The sequence below is a fragment of the Girardinichthys multiradiatus genome, chromosome 18 (genome assembly GCF_021462225.1).
Source record: "Girardinichthys multiradiatus isolate DD_20200921_A chromosome 18, DD_fGirMul_XY1, whole genome shotgun sequence".
Lineage (NCBI taxonomy): Eukaryota > Metazoa > Chordata > Actinopteri > Cyprinodontiformes > Goodeidae > Girardinichthys > Girardinichthys multiradiatus.
This window is the reverse complement of record NC_061810.1, coordinates 32669176-32692057: the sequence shown is the minus strand read 5'-3', so window position 1 is coordinate 32692057 and position 22882 is coordinate 32669176. Positions and strand designations below refer to the sequence as shown.

Sequence of the window (22882 nt, the reverse complement as noted above, 5' to 3'; positions counted from 1 at the left end):
TCAGTTTCTGTTCCCTTTACATTCATTGTCCCTCTTAGCTCTGTTTCTTCTGTTTATCTTTATTCTCCAATTCCTCCTTTAACAGGTTAGCTTTAGTTACTGTTTACTTTTATTCTGGTCATCTTTTCTCCTGTTCTGCTTGGGTCTGTGTTTCTCCTTATTGGTTGATCTGTTTCACCTGCTCCCTCTGCCTCCCAGCCTCCTTGTTTCACCTGTTCCCTGTTCCTCTGATTACCTGCCCTATTGTTTCTTGTCCACCTTTGTCTGTATTTAAGTTTGCCTTCGTCCTTTGTTCCACGCGGTGTCGTTATGTCTCTTTGGATTTTGGGCTTGCTGCGGATCCTGTTAAGTTCTGTTTTGAAGATGCCTTGTAATCAGGACTATCCTGTCATCCAGAACCTCACCTGCATGTAAGTGGACTCACTTTAAATTAAAGGAGTTTTCGACCACCTCTCTGCTTTTCTCTGTGCTTGTCTGCCTTTTGGTCCACCCCAAAAATAGAGTTATGACAAAATGTTTAAAAGTGAGATTGTTTTTAGTTTGTTTGAAACATAGTATTCTTATCCACTGTCCTCAGAACATCTGCGTTACATTCTGCTACATTGCTAGTTTTATGTGGTCAATAATTTTGCATGTTGGTATTTTATTACGACCTTTGTATTTACAATTATCTTGTAAAAAATTTTATTGAACATCTTTAAACAAACACAAAAGTGGTTTGTGGACTGTTTTTATTATTAATTAAAATCTTCTCTATTCATTCTTTCTGATTCTTTCAATCATGTGATTTGATTAGAACAGCATGCATACGCCACATTTTCACTGCTATAACAACCTTCCTTTCTTTCTTTCTTTCTTACAAATAATCCAGCAAAACTCTATGTAAAAATAGAAACTATTTGTCCCAAACTCACCTTTTATATGTTGTTTTTTATGTGTTTTATCCTAAAACGTTGCTCCAATTATATTTTTAATTTATTCCATTACCTTAAAAAAATAGTCCACAAACAAGTTTATTACATATTGAAAATAGATCACTTATAGATTTGTTAAACTGTCATATCCAACTGACATGCCCGTACAAACATTCCTTCCACCAGCCAACATTACTAACAGGGTCGAGCCAGATCGATGTGGGGGGCACAGCCACCAGCTGCTTGTCATTCTCGCAACTGCATGACCATCATCATAACATGGCAGCACAGAGAAGCAAACTGAAGTGCTGCAAAAATTACTGGCTAAAGTAACAGTAATGTCAATTTAATATTTTGCATAATACTGAAGATATTGCATTCCATACACAGATACACTGTGATAGGTATGCATGTAGCTACGTAGCTACCCACCATATAGCACTCCCTATCCTCTCAGCATTTCAGTCAGGGACGCTTTCCTCATCATTTCCATCTTAAGAGATTTCTCTCCGAGCAGCAGATTCTCCACTCTGTTTGACAGGTTGACATTGGTATGGCTGGATGGTTCTTATATTTAGTTCTGTTACTGTACCAAAATTGTACTCATTGTCAGAGATGGACATGCTAGCAGCTGGATTGTTTGACCAAAATAACATCACACAGCAACAGCCGTACACCTTAGAGTGCAAAATATATTCTGTGGGCCATAGGCGGCCCTTGGAAAAATTTTGTATGGCTCCCGACCACAGTTAAAGATTTGTACAAATTTGGCCCTCCAGCAAATGGAGCCAATGTAGATGGACACTTCCTGCAATTTTAGTGTAAGACAGTAAGTTAGTATGACATTTTTCTTTAATTAGGCACGTGTTTTGTTTTTTTATTTGCATTCATTGTAATGTTTTTTTTTTTTGTTTTTTTTTTTATTTATTTCAGACAATGATTTCGGTAAATAAATCAATTTCAGAAATGCTTATAACAAACGAACAAATATCCAAATACCATACAAAAAAGTGTTTGGTAAACATTAAATTAAATTTCCAGTTCCAAATAAATTAAATTAACTTAAACACAAATAGCAACCAGTAAAATAAACATAAAATAAACATATTCCAACAAGCAACTTGTCAGTATATTTAACCTGAGATCTGACATTGATTATTAATTAATATAAATTGTCTGAAAAGGGGTATGAAGAAGTAAAACTTATTTTTAATACCCCTTCTCCCTCTAATTGCACTTAAATTAACTGAGTAACCTTCCTAATTAACATCTATGTTTTTGATCCAGAATTCACAAACCAAAAACTAATAAATAAATATATATACACAATTATCTATATATATATACATATACACACATATACACATATATATATCTACACATATATACATACATACACATACACATACATACATGCATATATACACATGCATAAATACCCACACGCATACATACACATACACACATACATATATATATATATATATATACACACATACATACATATACACATGTACACATACAAACAAACATGTACCTCCACATATGTACATGTAACTGCACACATGCATACCTACAGAAACACACCACACATTAGGCCTAAATCCACATTCACATTCTTGTATATCGGCACTTAGAGACCCCCCCCCAAATCATCAGAGCCACAATCCAACACCACAGCTCCACCACCACCAGCTCCCCCCACCAATCCCAACCCCACACCCCATAGCGCAAGGTGGCAGACAAGATCCCCAGGACCCCCCTGAACTACCATGCCGTCCACAAGAGTCCCCTGAACCCCGACCTGCCCCCCACCACCTCGAGGCACAGACCGAGGAGCAGCGAGAGAAGCCAGGCTGCAACAACTGCAGCGTCAGGCTGCAGCTACAGAGGACCAGAAGCAGAGAAGAGGGCCCAGCACCCCCATGCACCCCATGCAAACACACAGCAGAAACACAGACACGCACACACACACACACACACACACACATACATACTGTGCTCAGATGAGATACCATTCACCTCGCCTCTTCATCCCAATACATGTTGAAAAACATCAGTTTTAGTCTTTTTTTAAACAGACTCATGCTTGGACATTGCTTCAGCTCTTTTTGGAGTTTATTCCAGACCTTCACACCACTGACTGAAATGCACATTCTCTTCATGGTGGTTCGAACCCTCAAGGTTCTGAAATTGAGATTTTCCCTATAGTCATAACCCCCCACTCTATCAGTGAACAGCTTTTGAATATTTTCTGGTAGTTGTTTATTTCTAGCTTTATACATCAGCTGAGCTGTTTGAAATTCTACCAGATCTGGGAGTTTGAGGAGGCAGGACTCTATAAATAGTATGTTAGTATGGTCGTGGAATCCTGCCTTATGAACCATTCTGATGGCCCTTTTTTGTAATGTGCATAACGGTCGCAGTGAGGTTTTATAGGTGTTGCCCCATATTTCCACACAATAGCTCAAGTAAGGTAATATAAGTGAACAATACATAATATGAAGAGCATCATGATTTAGAAAATATTTAGCTTTGCTGAGAACAGCAAAATTTCTGGATATTTTTGTTTGAATGTATTTTATATGAGGTCTCCAGCAAATCTTATTGTCTATCATTACTCCCAAAAACTTAATTTCCTTAACTCTCTCTACTGCTATATTATCTATTAGGATCTGAACATCTGTTCTTCTTCCGCAGTTTCCAAACAACATAAACTTGGTTTTATCCAAATTTAATGATAATTTGTTCATATCAAACCATATCTTAAGTTGACATAACTCTAAGTTGATTTCAGCCATAAGCTGATCCAAATTATCACCTGTACAAAAAATATTAGTATCATCTGAAAACAAAACAAATTTAAGTACTTTAGAAACTTTACAGATGTCATTAATGTAAATAATAAACAATCTTGGCCCCAGTACTGACCCCTGGGGAACACCACAAACAATGTCCAAGCATGGTGACCGGCAGTCACCCATGTCATAGTAAGTAGAGCAGCAAACAACCAGCCACTTCTTACAGAAAAAAACAGACTTGGGTACAACCATTAATTAACCTTGGTTAAATAAAGAAAGTGTTTTCAAAGAAAGTTCATGTTTTTGTCGCTAGGAACAGAATAAAAACAAATTCTAGATAAATTTAAACCCAAAAGGTTTTAGCTTTCTTTTCTTAACCCATTTAATCCCACTGGTCACAATGATGACCGTAAAACCTTTTTTCATTTCTAAGGCTATAAAACTGCTCAGTGCATTTCCAGCAGATATTGAAATAATAAAGGGTGTCAATGAAATATGTGCAGTATTGCATGTTTACTGTAAATTGTCACATGACCAGAGCTGTGTACTTTCTGTTTGTGCCAAGAGAAGAGGATGGCAGCAAAAAAAGCTCCCAAAGTAAAAGTTAGTCAAATATGTTATCATAAAGATAGGACATAGACCTTTGGTACACATCATGTTTAAGGTGTCTAGTATTGATATATAAGCACTTGCAATTACTTAACTTTGTGTAATGTGGTCATAGAACTCACAAACATGTCACCGGCAACAATAGTGAACGGTGGGATAACCCATTGTATCTACATGCTAATACACATAGGCTAACTGTTCTACATTCTGCTGCTACCTAACGTTCGACCTAATTTTACACACAGACACACACACAGAAACACACACACGTATGCACACACACACACATGCACACACGCACATACACATGCATATGCACACAAGCGCACACACATATACACACAGAAATACACGCACACACAGACAAATACACTGCACAGGTCAAATAGACCTGTAGTCAGTGTGTCCAATGGTTGATACCACACAGTATCCCACCTGTCACAAAAGTGACCAATCAGAAAACACACTTTTTCACACACGTTTCCATGAAAATTTATAAAAGTTATGATTGATTGTTTCAAAGGGATACTAATGACACATGATTTGGATATTTTTGTGTCTGGGAAAAGTTGGAATTAAATGGGTTATGTTTCATTAAAATATTGCAATTTTATTGATTCACAAGTACCCTGAGTACTTTCCCCTGAATACTTTTAATTTGGTGATTTTGGCCCATTGTGCATAAAGTTTGGACACCCCTGCCTAGAAACAAGAATTCAGATTTTCAGCTCTGCTTCCAAGTGTAATGTTTCTTGGGTTTCTTATGTTTCTGCTCAGTTCAGCTCATCTGTGTTTATTAGCCACTCTCCTTTTGTTGTTCTCCACTACCTCTGCCACTGCTTCTCCACGTCATCTGTTTAGCTTCTTTGGTCATTCCTCCACCCTTCCTCTGTTTTTAAACTCACTGCTTTTGTTTGCTTATTGCTGGATCATCTGTTTACCTGCATTTCTGCCATCTATTGCTTGCATGTTACCCATTGCTCTAACTGCCTGTTCCATGCCTAATCTGTTTCCTTTGTCCATTCACCGAGTACAACACCATCTTAGTACAACGAATACAACACATATCCTTTTATTTATTAAAGTATTCACCTGCACCTGTCTTTGCAAGTCATATCCTCCAAGGGCTTTTCATTACAGTTGTACATAATTTGAATCAAAATCTTGATAAAAACATTGTATTGATCCAACATTTGCAAAATGTATATTTTTTTAGTTTTTTTCCCCTTCATTTGACCTTGAAGGAATTACACGCCAAAGACACAGTGAAGCTTTAAAGATGTTAAATAATATAAAACCTATCCAGACAGGTAAAATTATTTAATTATGTATTTATCTCACATCTGAACAGCTAACAGCTCTAAAGATTCAGCCCTAAAGTATAGGCAGTACGGTGGCTTGACTAATTATTGCCTCACAGTAAAAAGATTCTGGATTCAAATGCAAGCCTGGGACTCTCTGTATGGAAATTACATATTTTCAGAATCTGTTACAAGGATACTTATTTTCAGACTACATGACAATGACAAATAAAAAGAGGCATGTAATTTGAACTAACACTATTATGCAGATATTTTTAATGATAAAGCTTTTGCTTATCATCTTGTCATCTATCCTGATGGTCCAGAGCTTGGCCCCAGTCTGATGAAAAAGTGGTGGACCCAAACACAAGGCAGAATTGTAGCATATACAAGTCCTTCTCAAAAAATTAGCATATTGTGATAAAGTTCATTATTTTCCATAATGTCATGATGAAAATTTAACATTCATATATTTTAGATTCATTGCACACTAACTGAAATATTTCAGGTCTTTTATTGTCTTAATACGGATGATTTTGGCATACAGCTCATGAAAACCCAAAATTCCTATCTCACAAAATTAGCATATCATTAAAAGGGTCTCTAAATGAGCTATGAACCTAATCATCTGAATCAACGAGTTAACTCTAAACACCTGCAAAAGATTCCTGAGGCCTTTAAAACTCCCAGCCTGGTTCATCACTCAAAACCCCAATCATGGGTAAGACTGCCGACCTGACTGCTGTCCAGAAGGCCACTATTGACACCCTCAAGCAAGAGGGTAAGACACAGAAAGAAATTTCTGAACGAATAGGCTGTTCCCAGAGTGCTGTATCAAGGCACCTCAGTGGGAAGTCTGTGGGAAGGAAAAAGTGTGGCAGAAAACGCTGCACAACGAGAAGAGGTGACCGGACCCTGAGGAAGATTGTGGACAAGGGCCCATTCCAGACCTTGGGGGACCTGCGGAAGCAGTGGACTGAGTCTAGAGTAGAAACATCCAGAGCCACCGTGCACAGGCGTGCGCAGGAAATGGGCTACAGGTGCCGCATTCCCCAGGTCAAGCCACTTTTGAACCAGAAACAGCGGCAGAAGCGCCTGACCTGGGCTACAGAGAAGCAGCACTGGACTGTTGCTCAGTGGTCCAAAGTACTTTTTTCGGATGAAAGCAAATTCTGCATGTCATTCGGAAATCAAGGTGCCAGAGTCTGGAGGAAGACTGGGGAGAAGGAAATGCCAAAATGCCAGAAGTCCAGTGTCAAGTACCCACAGTCAGTGATGGTCTGGGGTGCCGTGTCAGCTGCTGGTGTTGGTCCACTGTGTTTTATCAAGGGCAGGGTCAATGCTGCTAGCTATCAGGAGATTTTGGAGCACTTCATGCTTCCATCTGCTGAAAAGCTTTATGGAGATGAAGATTTCATTTTTCAGCATGACCTGGCACCTGCTCACAGTGCCAAAACCACTGGTAAATGGTTTACTGACCATGGTATCACTGTGCTCAATTGGCCTGCCAACTCTCCTGACCTGAACCCCATAGAGAATCTGTGGGATATTGTGAAGAGAACGTTGAGAGACTCAAGACCCAACACTCTGGATGAGCTAAAGGCCGCTATCGAAGCATCCTGGGCCTCCATAAGACCTCAGCAGTGCCACAGGCTGATTGCCTCCATGCCACGCTGCATTGAAGCAGTCATTTCTGCAAAAGGATTCCCGACCAAGTATTGAGTGCATAACTGTACATGATTATTTGAAGGTTGACGTTTTTTGTATTAAAAACACTTTTCTTTTATTGGTCGGATGAAATATGCTAATTTTGTGAGATAGGAATTTTGGGTTTTCATGAGCTGTATGCCAAAATCATCCATATTAAGACAATAAAGGACCTGAAATATTTCAGTTAATGTGCAATGAATCTAAAATATATGAATGTTAAATTTTCATCATTACATTATAGAAAATAATGAACTTTATCACAATATGCTAATTTTTTGAGAACGACCTGTATATGCAGATTCTCAGTCAAGTACAAACTGTTATGCAAGTCTGTAGTTGGGCTCAACACTGATTGAACACCTCAGTGTTGTTAAGCCCTGGTCCTCGAGGCACACTATCCTGCATGTTTTAGACATTTTCCTGCTTTAACACACCTGATTCAGGTGATTGCAGTTTAGTAAAAGCCTGTTAATTAGCCATCAGCTGAAATCAGGGGTGCTGAAGCAGGGAAACATCTAAAACATACAGTACAGTGTGCCTTCAGGACCAGGGCTAAGTAACAGCACTAGCTGACAATTAAGTGCTCCCAATACTTTTAATGTAGCTCCTGTAGTTTTCCTTCTTTTTTGTTTAAACTAACACATTCTACACCTTTTCATATCACTACAAATTAAATAAATAAAACTAATACTCCACACCTGAAAGAAAATGTCATTAAAGTAGATCATTATCAGACGATGCTGTAACAACCTTTAAAGAATCTGTTCCACTTTTATTTCCTCATTACCACAGAAAAACACAATGGAGGGCAATAATTTTGTTTCCCCTTCACAAATTGATTCTTTTGTTCATAGCGTTACTTCATCGTGTGGTGCATTAGACAATGCAGCCCCCTTGAAAAAGAATGTAATTATTCATAGGAGGCTGGCTCCCTGGTTTAATTCAGAGCTGCGTACTTTAAAGCACAATGTTAGAAAATTGGAGAGAAAATTGCACTCTGTACACCTAGAGGATTCCTACTTAATCTGGAAAAAATAGCCTACTGTTGTATAAAAAGACACTTCACCAAGCCAGAACAGCTTATTTCTCATCATTAATAGAAGAGAACAAGAATAATCCTAGGTTTCTCTTTAGTACAGTTGATAAACTTACACAGAGTCGTAGCTCTGTTGAGCCATCCATTCCCTTAGCTCTCAGCAGTCATGACTTTATGGGATTCTTCTTAAATAAAATTAAGTCTATTAAAAATAAAATATTTGACATACTCCCGAAGATGATTACTTCATCCTCAGCAAGTGAGACAACATTGGAAGCAACTGTAGAACCTGATCTGTGTTTGGACTGTTTTGATCCTGTGGAGCTTCCTGAGTTATCAGAAATATTAGCTTCATCTAAACCTTCAACTTGTATGTTAGACCCAATCCCAACCAAATTATTTAAGGAAGTGTTCCCTCTGATTACCAGCCCCATTTTAGATATGATTAACCTATCTTTAGTAAATGGATATGTACCACAATCTTTTAAGGTAGCTGTAATTAAACCTTTACTTAAGAAACTTTCACTTGATCGAGATGACATGAAAAATTACAGACCTATATCCAATCTTCCATTCTTATCTAAAATTCTTGAGAAACTTCAATTCAATTCAGTTTTATTTATATAGCGCCAATTCACAACACGTCGTCTCAAGGCACATTCCAATTTATCCTAACCATTGAACAGTGCAGTCAGATTCAGTTATTTATTCAAAATGGATAAAACGCTTCTCTATCTAAGGAATAAGAAATAGTTGCTAATCAAATGTGTGAGCATTAACACAGCAATGATCTGTTTGAAGAGTTTCAGTCAGGCTTCAGAGCTCATCGCAGCACTGAAACAGCTATGGTGAAAGTCACTAACGATATTCTTAAGGCCTCAGATAATAGACTTGTGTCTGTACTTGTCCAGTTAGATCTCAGTGCTGCTTTTGATACAGTCAATCACAATATTCTGTTTGAAAGGCTGGAATATGCTGTAGGGATCAGGGGAACAGTGCTAGGCTGGTTTAAATCTTATTTGTCTGACAGATTCCAGTTTGTTTATGTAAATGATAAATCATCTTTAAACTCCAGGGTTAATTGTGGAGTACCACAGCGTTCAGTACTTGGGCCAATTCTCTTTACTATATAGGTAAAATTATAAGGCAGCATAGGATAAATTTTCACTGTTACGCTGATGATACTCAGCTTTACTTATCCATAAATCCTGATGAGCCCAACCAGTTAGACTACAAGCATGTCTTGAAGACATAAAAACTTGGATGAATTTAAATTTTCTTCTTCTAAATTCAGACAAGACAGAAGTTGTCGCCTTTGGACCGGAGTCTTTAAAAAAAAAACTGCTTAGTCAATCACTTAACCTGGATGGCATTAAATTTACCTCCGGTAATAATGTAAAAAACCTTGGTGTTATTTTTGACCAGGACATGTCATTTAAATCCTATATTAAAGAGATTTCCTTCTTTCACCTCTGGAACATTGCCAGAATTAGAAATATCCTATCCAGGAATGACGCTGAAAAACTAGTCCATGCATTTGTTACTTCAAGACTGGATTATTGTAATTCTTTACTATCAGGATGTCCACAAAATGCAGTTAAAAGCCTTCAGCTAATTCAAAATGCTGCAGCAAGAGTTCTGATGAAACTTAAAAAGAGAGATCATATTTCTCCTATTTTAGCTTCCCTTCTTTGGCTCCCTGTTAAATCCAGAATAGAATTTAAAATTCTCCTCCTCACATATAAAGCCCTGAATGATCTAGCTCCATCATACATCAGAGATCTGATTGTTCCGTATATTCCTAACAGTGCACTTCGTTCTCAGACTGCAGGTTTACTGCTTGTTCCTAGTCTCTAGAAGTAGAATGGGAGGCAGATCCTTTAGTTATCAGGCTCCTCTCCTGTGGAACCAGCTTCCAGTTTTAGTCCATGAGGCAGACAGCCTGTCTACTTTTAAGGCTAGGCTTTAAACTTTCCTTTTTGATAAAGTTTATAGTTAGAGTGGCTTAGGTTATCCTGAGCTATCTCTGTAATTATGCTGCCATAGGCTTAGGCTGCTGGAGGACATAATGACCGCCTTTACTCTCTTCGCTACATTCTCATACTACTCTCCAATTTTGCATTATTTGCTGTTATTTCAGCTTTTAACTTTATGTTCTCTCTCTTTTCTCTTCCTAGAAGCTACACCTGGCCTGACTCTGTGTCTACCTGTGACACCTTCATGGAGGGGTGCATGGTCCAAACTTCTGCTGGCAACAACTTAATGCTCACCTTCTACTGATGATACACTTGGCCCTGTCTTTCAGTGTTTAACCCTTTCTCTCTCCTACTGACTGAGCTTTTACTGTGACTAACTGTATGTGCTCTCTTTCATACTCTAACCTTGAAAACTGGTTCAGAGTTTATCTGTTCTTTCTTCCAAGATGAAACGACTAAAGGAGCAACATCCATTAATATTTACTTTTCCTTCCCATAGAAAGTACTCCTGGATCAGTGCTTCTGTCTTCTGCGTTTGTGTTCTTTTTCCTTCTCTGTTGTGTTCTCTCAAACCCCCAGTCGGTTGTGGCACATGGCTGCTCACACTGAGCCTGGTTCTGCTGGAAGTTTCTTCCTGTTAAAAGGGAGTTTTTCCTCTCCACTGTCGCTACATGCATCCTGCAAAGTCAACGCCAGTGACAGTCCACTGTCTCTACGTGCTCATCCAGGAGGAGTGAATGCTACAAGTCACTGACTGGATGTAATCTGCTCGGTTTCCTCAGATAGAAAAACTTTTTGTTCAATTTGAATAAATAACTGAGTCTGGCTGTACTGTTCCATGGTTAGTTATTAATTGGAATGCATGTGCCTGACTTGAAATCTATATGATTCGATTGAATTGACTTAGCCTATTTTAAAATTACCCACCTTTCACACAATGCAACAAGAAACAACACTCTCAAATTATTTATACATCTGCCTTCCTCCCTCCCTGTTGGATGGAGTAAGGGAGAGTCAGGTTTAGCCTAAACCGGCTCAGTTATGGTTGAGGTGCAAACACACCCTCCATTTCTGCTACCTGTGTGACCCCTTCTCTTTTCCAATAGTTATAATCAGTCTGACAGAGAGAGGTACCCCCAATCACTGTGGTTTTTAGTATAACAATGGCCACAATTGGGCTCTACATGGACACACTTTATCAGTGTATTATTTTATTTAGTACCCCTACACATAGCCCATTCTAAAATGGCAAAACTCTAACACTCAGTAGTTTAATCTAACCTCCCCAACAACCCTATATCATTCAAACCCTTTGTGAAGTGCCTTGAGATGACATGTGTTGTGAATTGGCACTATATAAATAAAACTGAATTGAATTGAATTGAACAAACCTGAAATTAGAAGAAAATCATGAACAAGAAAACAATTGTCACATTTAGATTATGTTGCACTTATACAATTCAAAGCATTTCATAGGGTTGGTTGAAGAAGCATTGCATTGGTTGGTTGCATGATTTTTTCTTTATGCAGGTAGCCTAGAGGAAAAGAGCATGTATATCAGTGTTGCATGGCCATTCCAGGACCAATACGTATAAACACTTACATTTATGGTCAGTTTGAAGTTGGACAAAATAAAAAATTGAAGCAAAGATGACAAAGAAGCCCCTAATTAAGATTCAAACCAACTTTACATTAGACACTATAAAGGCCTTTTCTAAGAAGGTAGAATCCAGTTTCTGTCTTATAACACAGACTAATTGCACTATAGTCTATAGAATATTAAGTATGTTTGTAAGCCACTCATAACTGAGTGGGAATTTTGTCACTGCACAGAACTGGAGTTGCTCCTCTGTGAAAGGGGCTCATCTGGGATTGGTTTGTTTCTATAAAATGCTTGGCATATACCAGCTGCCACTGATGTGAGGTGTTGCAGTATGTGTGGAAGATGAAGTAGGATTAATTTATTCTAAATAGAGGGTATTAGATTACTTAGTTGTGGCTGATAATTTTGCTGCTTTTCCTAATACAATATTTTGTAAATGTTAAATCAAATTTATTTCCTCAAGTTGTCAAAACTAATAACTTCTTAAAGCTTTGTGGTTTGTATGTGAATTATTAGCTGCATCAAACATTTTGTGAAAATGTTGAATACTAATGAAACAAGGATAAAATATTTTTTCATCTTAGGATTTCCAGGAATTTTGCCAAAGTATCATGGACCTGTATCTGCTCTGCTTTTCCTATTTTACTTGGCTATAACAATGGGAAACATTTTCATTTTAGTATTTGTAAAATATGAACGCTCACTTCAAAAACCAACTTATTACATCTTTTGCCACTTGGCATTAACTGACTTATTATTTGGAACTGTAACTCTGCCAAAAGCTATATCAAAATACTGGTTTAATGACAGCATTATTTCATTTTACAGCTGTCTTGTTCAAATGTTCTTTGTTCATTTAATTGGTGCAGCTCATTCTTTTATTCTGATGGTGATGGCCCTTGACCGTTGTATAGCAATTTGCATTCCACTGCGTTATAATTCACTGTTTAGTAATAAAACTGTTTCTGTGCTTTGTGGAATTTCGTGGCTTGTGCCAACAATGTTTATGGTTGGCAATATTTTTGAAATTTTGAGAGTCCCTTTTTGTAATTCAAACATAATTGTCCAGTGCTACTGTGACCACATGTCAATATCAAATCTTGGATGTGATCATGTACGAGAAGTTAAGATTGTTGCATTGGTTTTTGCCATGATTAGTTTGCTGTTGCCACTGGGATTTATTATCTTATCCTATTTTGTCATCATTGCTGTTGTTTTGAGCATATCTTCCATTGGAGGCTGTATAAAGACTCTGTCTACCTGCACCCCACAGCTTATCATCACATGTCTGTACTATTTGCCAAGATGCTTTTATTATTTGGCAAATTTTGTGGGATACTCTTTCAGTGTTCCTGTTCAAATAGTTATAGTAATGTTGTACAGTCACATACCTGCCGCTGTAAACCCACTAATATACTGTATGCAAACAAAGGATATCAAAGAAAAATTAAAAAAGAAGTTGTTCTCCTGGAAAATTGATAGCACCACAAAACCCATGTAGTACAAAACATGGCAGTAAATCGGAAACTGGGAGAGAAGATTGTTTCCATAATTTGTTTTTATTTTTCCTGAACCCTGTGAAATTGTTGAAGTGGCTACTGACATTAATTTCAAAATAAAACAAAATTAAAAATTATATCAGACTTTATTGCAATTCATGTCTAAATGTATATTTCTGAGCCTCATGGTGAATAGTGGAGTTCTTTATTAATTAACACAGGAAAACTTACAGAGGCAGGGTACAGAACATGAACAAAGTCAAGGGCATAACTTTGGGTGTAGCATTGGGGGGTTAAGCTCTGCCTTGTTATTTGTATATTGAATCATTTACTTTTGTAAAAGGAGTCAGGTTAATTTCGCATTTCTGTTTTAAAATTCATTCAAATGCTTTTACTGTGATTTACTTAACGTTCCTGTTTTCTTTGTATTTACTCTGCAGTTTTTCTGTTCCAAATCAGTTCAGCAATAATAAAAGGCTTACTTTTACGTACTTCATATTTTTTCTAACACAGAACCAATTATGTAACATTTTTAGATCAACTTCATATTCATGAATGCTGCATTGTGGTTTTTCAGGGGTCTGGAATGGATTAATTGTATTTCAATTCATTTCAATGAAGAAAATGGACATCCATTCCACATATGAATAGTTCCAGTTAAGAGCTCCATTGTGGAACAAATTAACTTATAAAGCAGAGGCACCACCAGGGGTGTTTTTAGGGTCTGAACCAGTGGGGTCTATAGCCCAGGCTGTCAGGGTCTGAACTGCTGATCATGTCAGTAATCAGTTTCCTCACTAGGTGTCGCAGGAGTCCTGGAATCTGGAGGCTAACAGGTGCAGTCTATCTGGTCATCAGCCACGGTGCTATAAGAAGGAGGACTGCCAGCACTTAAGCGGCTGACTGTTTTGCCCCCTGTGGTCTTGCTCTATGCATCGTTACCTTGGGTTCTTTGGAAAGTCCCATGGACCGTGAACCTCACCGGACATCTTACCTTGGCTGGCAGCCCGACTGGATCAGAGTACCGTTTCAGTTGTGAACCTTGTCCACCCTCCTCGAAGGATTACCTCCCTGGCTCCTGTCGGCACCTCACTCTGGATCGGCACTCAGTCCCGACGCGTTCTCTCTCTGGCGGATACCAACGCCCCATCAGCAAGCATATCTGCAAACTGCGTTTTGTTTCCATTATCTATTACTTACCCTTGTTCCTCCCCATCACAGTTCAGCCTGGCTTCCTTGTCACCGGACCCTCATTCCAGTCTTTAAATAAAATAACTAAAACGTTCTTGGATTCTGAGTGTCGGCAGTCAGAACTATGACAGAGGCACTGAATAGTTTAATTTTCAGCAGACAGCGACCCAGTTTCTAAGTCATTTAAAGTTAAAGTAACACAAGACATGTTGTAACAACCTTGGCTGGGTTTTCATTAAATGTAAATTATTGTGAATCAAACAAAAAAGCTTCACAATAATTTGACTTGGCTTTAAGTTTTTGTTAGTAGTTGACGTGAAGCATGAAGAGAAATTATTTACAAATGATGAAAAAAAACATTTGGCTGAAGCAGATAATGACACATTTTGTGATATTTAGAAAAAAACTTACTGCTCAGTCTATCTGACTAAAGTTGTTCTTAAACTCAGAGAAACTATGTTTACTGTGGCTCAAATAAATGTGCTTCTTGTCTCAGCTATGTAAATAATTTTTTTTAAATTTACTCTCACACTCTCTCTCCCATCCCTGTGACTCCATTGTCATAATGTCTTACATTTCTAAAAAGAAAACTGGTATCGAAGCAATTTTTTTTATTTTATTTCAAATGGTAAGACCCTAAAAACACATTTATTAATTTTAATTATGTTGTGAGCTATCCCAACATTTCATTAAAATATGATCCTTCTGTTGTTTTACTGCCATCTTTCCAGCCCTTCATTCCACTTACTCTGTTGTTTTCCACTTAGCATGTGAGCCATTAGTTCAGTCTTTACTATTAAACATTTTCTGTAGAGAAAAAGGTATTTAAAATAGAACATGGAGCCACATCCTGGACCTTTCTTGGACTCTCACCTTTTGTCCTGTTATCAGTACTAATATCACAGTTATTAACGAATGTATACATAACGTGGTATGTATGTATTACATTAAGTAAAACTATGCTTGTTTAATGAGTTTAGTTTATATATTACATATTACATTATTCAGAAAACACAGTTAACTAATTAATGATCCACCTGATTTATTTCTTATTAATTCTGCACCTTTAAACAACCCAGAGCTGAATGTTTAGGATCAGAAGAAATGAAGGAGGAGGCTTACTTTTGTTCTTTCTAAATGTATATTTCTGAGCCTCATGGTGAATAGTTTTCCTAGTTTATGAAGCAACACCGGCTGCAGCTGTGAGATGCAATGTGGTGATCTGAAGGACCTTCAAGATTAAATACTTTAATTTTGACTGAAGTATGTGTTTCACATCATGATGCAGATCCAGCTAGAAGCTCACAGAGAGGGTTTCTACTGTTTTCTATGACAGCCAGGCCATTTAACTTCACCTGTAGCTCAGGTAAAAGTCCCTTTCTGAAGCCATTCTGAGCCAGCTCTCAGGGTTTACCGCTTACTTCAGTCTGGGTTAAGCCACACTGCTTCCACCTGTTCCTGGGTGCACAACCAACTAGGCTCCCACTCTCTTTTTGGCTCCGCGGCTGCTCTGAAATGAGCTGTCTCCCTTATTGTAGCCCTGTTTGATGTGCTTAGTGGAAATTTACGGGTAATTAACGAGGCAGGCCAATGCTCCTGGACTGAACAGCCATTCTGATTTCTCCAGAATGGACAAATTGCCAGTCTGCCTGAGCCTGTGTACGTAGTTGCGTAGTCACGGTACTTAGACTCATTGTCAGGTTGGGTGGAGCGGGCAGTGATTATATGGAACACAATGGAAACAAATCTGATTGTTTTTAATAAAAATGAGGGGGGTTACATATTAGATGATGAAGATTGTTTGCTGACAAATGAAAATAAAAGAAACTCAACAAGTTATTCATGCTGGATATATTTGTAAATTGGATTGATGTTATTTCATTGGGGGGTTATATTGACTGGATCCAATTTTTGGGTCATAATCTCCCTAACCCCCCTGCAAATTATGCCCTTGAACAAAGTAACAGGCATGGAGCAGCTGGTAGTCAACAGTATGATTCATTGGTGAGAAATGGAAAACCATAGAGTGTAAATACTGAGCTAGGGATGATAATGGACCAGTGAATAAGCGGAGCTAATAGGGTGAATTCTGGAGCAGCTGGTGAGAGGGAGAATGCAGAACAACATAAGGAGGGAGGCTAATTGTCAAAGATGAGCAGGGAATCCAGGGAGATAACATCTAAACACAAGAATAAATCATAGATCTAAACTACAATGAATGAACTAAAATAACAGCAACAAAACAGGGAGGAGCAGAGAAAACAGACAAGGAACTCAAACCCAAAATCTAACGCAGGGGAAGGAAACTAAAACATAATACAGGTCCTTCTCAAAATATTAGCATATTGTGATAAAGTTCATTATTTTCCATAATGTCAAGATGAAAATTTAACATTCATATATTTTAGATTCATTGCACACTAACTGAAATATTTCAGGTCTTTTATTGTCTTAATACAGATGATTGTGGCATACAGCTCATGAAAACCCAAAATTCCTATCTCACAAAATTAGCATATTTCATCCGACCAATAAAAGAAAAGTGTTTTTAATACAAAAAACGTCAACCTTCAAATAATCATGTACAGTTATGCACTCAATACTTGGTCAGGAATCCTTTTGCAGAAATGACTGCTTCAATGCGGCCTGGCATGGAGGCAATCAGCCTGTGGCACTGCTGAGGTCTTATGGAGGCCCAGGATGCTTCGATAGCGGCCTTTAGCTCATCCAGAGTGTTGGGTCTTGAGTCTCTCAACGTTCTCTTCACAATATCCCACAGATTCTCTATGGAGTTCAGGTCAGGAGAGTTGGCAGGCCAATTGAGCACAGTGATACCATGGTCAGTAAACCATTTACCAATGGTTTTGGCACTGTGAGCAGGTGCCAGGTCATGCTGAAAAATGAAATCTTCATTTCCATAAAGCTTTTCAGCAGATGGAAGCATGAAGTGCTCCAAAATCTCCTGATAGCTAGCTGCATTGACCCTGCCCTTGATAAAACACAGTGGACCAGCACCAGCAGCTGACATGGCACCCCAGACCATCACTGACTGTGGGTACTTGACACTGGACTTCTGGCATTTTGGCATTTCCTTCTCCCCAGTCTTCCTCCAGACTCTGGCACCTTGATTTCCAAATGACATGCAGAATTTGCTTTCATCTGAAAAAAGTACTTTGGACCACTGAGCAACAGTCCAGTGCTGCTTCTCTGTAGCCCAGGTCAGGCGCTTCTGCCGCTGTTTCTGGTTCAAAAGTGGCTTGACCTGGGGATTGCGGCACCTGTAGCCCATTTCCTGCACACGCCTGTGCATGGTGGCTCTGGATATTTCTACTCCAGACTCAGTCCACTGCTTCCGCAGGTCCCCCAAGGTCTGGAATCGGCCCTTCTCCACAATCTTCCTCAGGATCCGGTCACCTCTTCTCGTTGTGCAGCGTTTTCTGCCACACTTTTTCCTTCCCACAGACTTCCCACTGAGGTGCCTTGATACAGCACTCTGGGAACAGCCTATTCGTTCAGAAATTTCTTTCTGTTTCCTACTCTCTTGCTTGAGGGTGTCAATAGTGGCCAGGCTGGGAGTTTTAAAGGCCTCAGGAATCTTTTGCAGGTGTTTAGAGTTAACTCGTTGATTCAGATGATTAGGTTCATAGCTTGTTTAGAGACCCTTTTAATGATATGCTAATTTTGTGAGATAGGAATTTTGGGTTTTCATGAGCTGTATGCCAAAATCATCCGTATTAAGACAATAAAAGACCTGAAATATTTCAGTTAGTGTGCAATGAATCTAAAATATATGAATGTTAAATTTTCATCATGACATTATGGAAAATAATGAACTTTATCACAATATGCTAATATTTTGAGAAGGACTTGTATATGGTAAAACTAGCCATATGTTCTAATAGCTGCATCAAAAGTCAGAGGTAAACAGTGAGAATGTTTTTAGTTTGTTTTAAACATAGTATTGTTATCCACTACCCTCAGGTCTTTAAAATTAGCATGAGCACCTCACCAAAATAATCAGAAAGATATTTTAATAAATGAAAATATTTTTTTTAGCATTTAGACTAAGTCATATTATCTTAGGTTGGAGAATATTTTTGCTTATAAAAATAACAGCAGCCATCTAGTGGGATTTAGCTAACATTTAGATAAATTTTGAGGCTGAAAAACAGGGAATGCAAGTACACTATTGCACATAAAGTAAAACACTACAGGAAAAAATGGGAAACATTTTAAAATAAAACAGTTACTCACTGTTAGTGAGTTAAGTTCTACATCATTGGTTGATACAGATGAGCAATTCTGTTATTGTTTTGTGAATGTATAGTACACAGATATTCTACATTGCATTTTGTTACATTGCTAGTTCTATATATGTGGTCAATATTTTTACTATTTTATTATTACTTTTATGTTGGTGGTTCATATCCTAAAACCTCGCTATGACTATATTATACCTTATTTTTTTCTTGATTGCATTAGTTTAGATGGCAACAGACACACACAGGCTATGGATGATATGTAATTATTATTTTTCATTGAATCCTTTTTTATTATTTCTCGTTTCATTTATTTTTTTTATTTTTATTGTCTTATCATAGGTAGTTTTCAATTTTATTATTCATCTTTATTTTCTTCATTTATATTTTTATTTCATTGTATATTTTTATTCATTGTCACTCAGTCATTTACCTGGGTCTTAATCAGTGTTGATTACACATAAAAGAAGTAATTTATGATCAAAAGGGTGGAATGTTTCAGAAGCCTTAATGAGCACAACCATGATGAGGCACGTGACGTCGCACGGTAGGGCAGAGCCAGGGCCCCACCCTTGAGCCAGGCTTTGGATCAGGACTCATTGGTGAGCGCTCAGTGGCTCCCCAACGGGTCTGTTGTTGTCTGTGAGTGAACTGTGTCAGGATCTGCCATTTTGGACTTTGTTTGGATTTTGTCTTTGTTTTTGATTGAGCAGCTTATTTACTCCTGCGTTGTGCTTAGTTTTGTTAGGTTTTTTCCTCCTGGCTTTAAACCCTTTTTGTTATTATTTTCCCAGTTTCTTGTTCCCCTTAATATTAGTTGTTCTTTCCCAGCCTAGTTCCTCATGTTCCCTGCTTTGTCTAGTTAGTGTTCTTCCAGATTTAGTGTTGTGTTTTATGTTAGGGTTTATATTTATACAGGGTTCCTTATGTCTGTTTTCCATTAGTTTAGTTTTTCCCCATGCCCCTGTTTAGTTCTTCCTAGAATTACTATTTATGTTAGCTTATTTAGGTTTCTTTTCCCTAGAGTTGCCTCTAGCTTAGTTTAGATTTCCCCTCCTGTCTGCGTTCTCTAGCTCCCATTTCCATAGTAACATATTCCCTCAGTTCCCTGCAGCCTGGTCCAAACCTTGTTTCATGTTTCCTCTGATTACCTGCCTCTCTGTCTCATTGGTCCATACTCCACTTCCCTCATTTTATAAGCACTCTAGTTTTCATTGTTCCCCGCTGGTTCCTCACGTTAACAATCCTAGTTATCTTCCCGAGTTTCTCCCAGTGGTTTGTTTTCTGTTCGCATCCTGAACTTGTGCTAATCGGATTACCTCTCTGTTAGTCAGTCTTCATTTTCAATATTAAACTGTATCCAGTGCCCCTCTATAGGACTCCATCATTCTGCTGGGGGACTTCAACCCCTACATGGGAAATGACAGTGACACCTGGAGCAGTGTGTTTGAGAGGAATGACCCCCTGATCTTAACCCAAGTGGTGTTATAGCAACTATCAACTTCCATCCATTTCTAGTCGCTTCTGGGTGCGGGGAATCCAGGTCCAAGTTTGGGAATGCTCCCATTTATTGAATACAAGCTGAGTATTGAATGCAATCCAAATTCCAGGGTGGCGGTTTATGGCAGCATGCAAAAACGTCAATTATGGTCAATATGTGGATATGATGAAGCCAAACCAGTATACAACAGACAGTGTTAAAAACCGTATGACCTCCACACACCCAACACCTGATGCCCTCTAACCTGGACACCTATATAGATTTCCCCCACACCGCCATGTAAAATATAGGTCAGAGCGTCAATTCACATATAAACCAAACACTGCCACCAAACCAAACAGAATTATCAAAACTAAATAAGACAAACCCAAACTATGACCAAACACCAAAAAACAACTACAAATGGCTCCTTTAGATGTTATTAAACTTCTGTGCCAGTCATAATAAACACCATGTCCAAGCATAAGGGTGTTCAACATGTGCACATGGGACCACGACACCTAGGCAGGAGGTCGAGGATCGATTTTGTAATCGCGTGTTTTTGACATTTAGGTGAAGAGAGGGGCTGAGCTGGTGGTGAGTTGGATCCACTGGAAGAGGAGGAAGCCGGACAGACTTGGCAGGCACAATCTTATAGTGAGGCTCTGCTGTTAACCTCTGGCGGAGCCCCCAGCCATTAACTCCCACCTCCGAGAGAGCTTTAACCATATTCCAGGGGAGGTTGAAGAGATAGAGTCAGAGTGGACTATGTTCTCCTGCTCTGATGTTGATCCTGCCACCCATAGCTGTGGCCGTAAGGTCTGCGGTGCCTGTCGCTGTGGCAATCAGACCTGGTGGTAGAAACCAGCAGGAAGGATGCAGTCAAGCTAAACAAGGAGTCCTATTGGCTGTGGTTGCCTTGTGGGACCCCTGAGGCGGCTGGTGGGTACTGTGGGGTCAAACGTGCCGCAGCCCAGGTTGTAGAAGAGGCAAAGACTCTGGCCTCGGAGGAGTTTGGTGAGGCCATGGAGAAGAACTACCAGTCCGCCTCAAACCAATTCTGGCAAAACATCTGGAGCCTCAGGAAAGGGAAGCAGTACTTCGCCAACACTGATGGGGAGCTACTGACCTCAACGGGGGTCAATATCGGGTGGTGAAAGAAGTACTTCGAGGATCTCCTTAATCCTGCCATCAATCCATCCCTAGTGGAAGCAGAGACTGCAGACTCAAAAAGCTCCGGAGGACAAGTCTTCGGGGTGGATGAGATCCCCCCTGAGTACTTCAAGTGGGTGGATGATGTGGGGCTGTCATTTGACATGGCTCTTCAACATTGCGTGGTGGTCGGAGACAGTGCCTCTGAAAGGGCAGACTGGGGTGTGGTCCCTCTAGAGGTGTTCCAACTGTAGGTTTTCCAAGTACAGGGTGATCACACTCCTCAGCCTCCCTGTTAAAGCCTATGCCAGGGTGTTGGAGAGGAGAGTCCAGCTGATAGTCAAACCGTGGTTTAAACCTTAGTTTAAAAAGCATACCGTTTTTCTCATGTTGTTTGCCTGAAAATAGGTAACTTATAGATTTGTTCAAGTTGCTAACTGTCATGTCCACAGAACTGTGTGCGGATTCGTTTATGTGTGTCTCTCCTCCTTCCAGGGTGTGAGCAGCAGGTGCAGGTTCTACAGTTGCTGCTCATCAAGGATCATCAGGAGGAGCTTAAAGAGGGAACCAGCTCCATGTGAGTGGTAATGAGGATCTCATCTTGTTGTCTTCTTTGCTCCTTGAAGCTCTGACACTTACCTTCCTTGTCTCTCCTGACAGAAAATGAATCCAACCTTTGACATCTGAGTCCTGGGTAACAATGGTCCCCTTCCTTGTTCCTAGTTTCTGTTTGGAGGAAACCAACCCAGATTCTTCTCCTTTCCTTTCCATTGCTCCTATGGCAGCCCTCCTGGTAACAGCTCTATGGATTCCTATAGCCATTCTCGCTTCACTCACCTGCCTGTCCACCCTTCAACGTTCCACCAATCCTAATTGTCTACCTGAAAGAAAAAGGGAAACATTACAACACTGCCACACACCCGTGTCCTGCCAACCTCAGTTCTGTGGATTGACTCCCTTTCTCTTGGGACTCTGATCTGATCAGCACCAGTGAGATCCTACTTTTGCAAATCACCTACCTCTCAACCTGGTGCTGTGCTGGAACCCAGCAACTAAATCAGCAGAACCTCATCTTTGTACATGTGATATATGACACAATAAACCTATTTTAAACTGTTACTACTGTGTTCGTAATTGTTGCCTGTGCCAGAGTCTTGGATACTTACAGTAAAACATGACATGAACAGATGAAATGTCCCCTTCTCTTTCCATTAAAGATCCTAAAAAGACTACTTTAGTTTGTGAAATAACTCAATAATTTGATAACATATGTTATATGCAGCATGACTATGCAGCAAACTTTAGTAAACAGTGGAAATAAATGCCATATTCAACAATCTGCATGAAAATT

The 22882-nt window shown here is 39.1% G+C and overlaps 1 protein-coding gene and 1 long non-coding RNA gene across 2 annotated transcripts; both read left to right on the top strand.

Annotated features, from left to right (window-relative positions):
• The first annotated feature begins 284 nt into the window (after window positions 1-284).
• LOC124884435 lies at window positions 285-22650 on the top strand. Its single transcript, XR_007042434.1, has 3 exons — window positions 285-410; window positions 22027-22108; window positions 22192-22650. It is a non-coding gene; the product is annotated as an uncharacterized LOC124884435 (long non-coding RNA).
• Window positions 12479-13586, top strand: LOC124884434 (olfactory receptor 52E8-like). Its single transcript, XM_047392356.1, has one exon. The coding sequence runs from the start codon at window positions 12489-12491 to the stop codon at window positions 13449-13451; it is 963 nt and encodes a 320-aa protein (XP_047248312.1). The 5' UTR covers window positions 12479-12488; the 3' UTR covers window positions 13452-13586.
• Window positions 22651-22882: the final 232 nt, after the last annotated feature.

Coding starts and splice junctions, on each gene's coding strand:
- LOC124884434 (XM_047392356.1), top strand. CDS start 12,489: ATGTTGAATACTAATGAAACAAGGATAAAATATTTTTTCATCTTAGGA.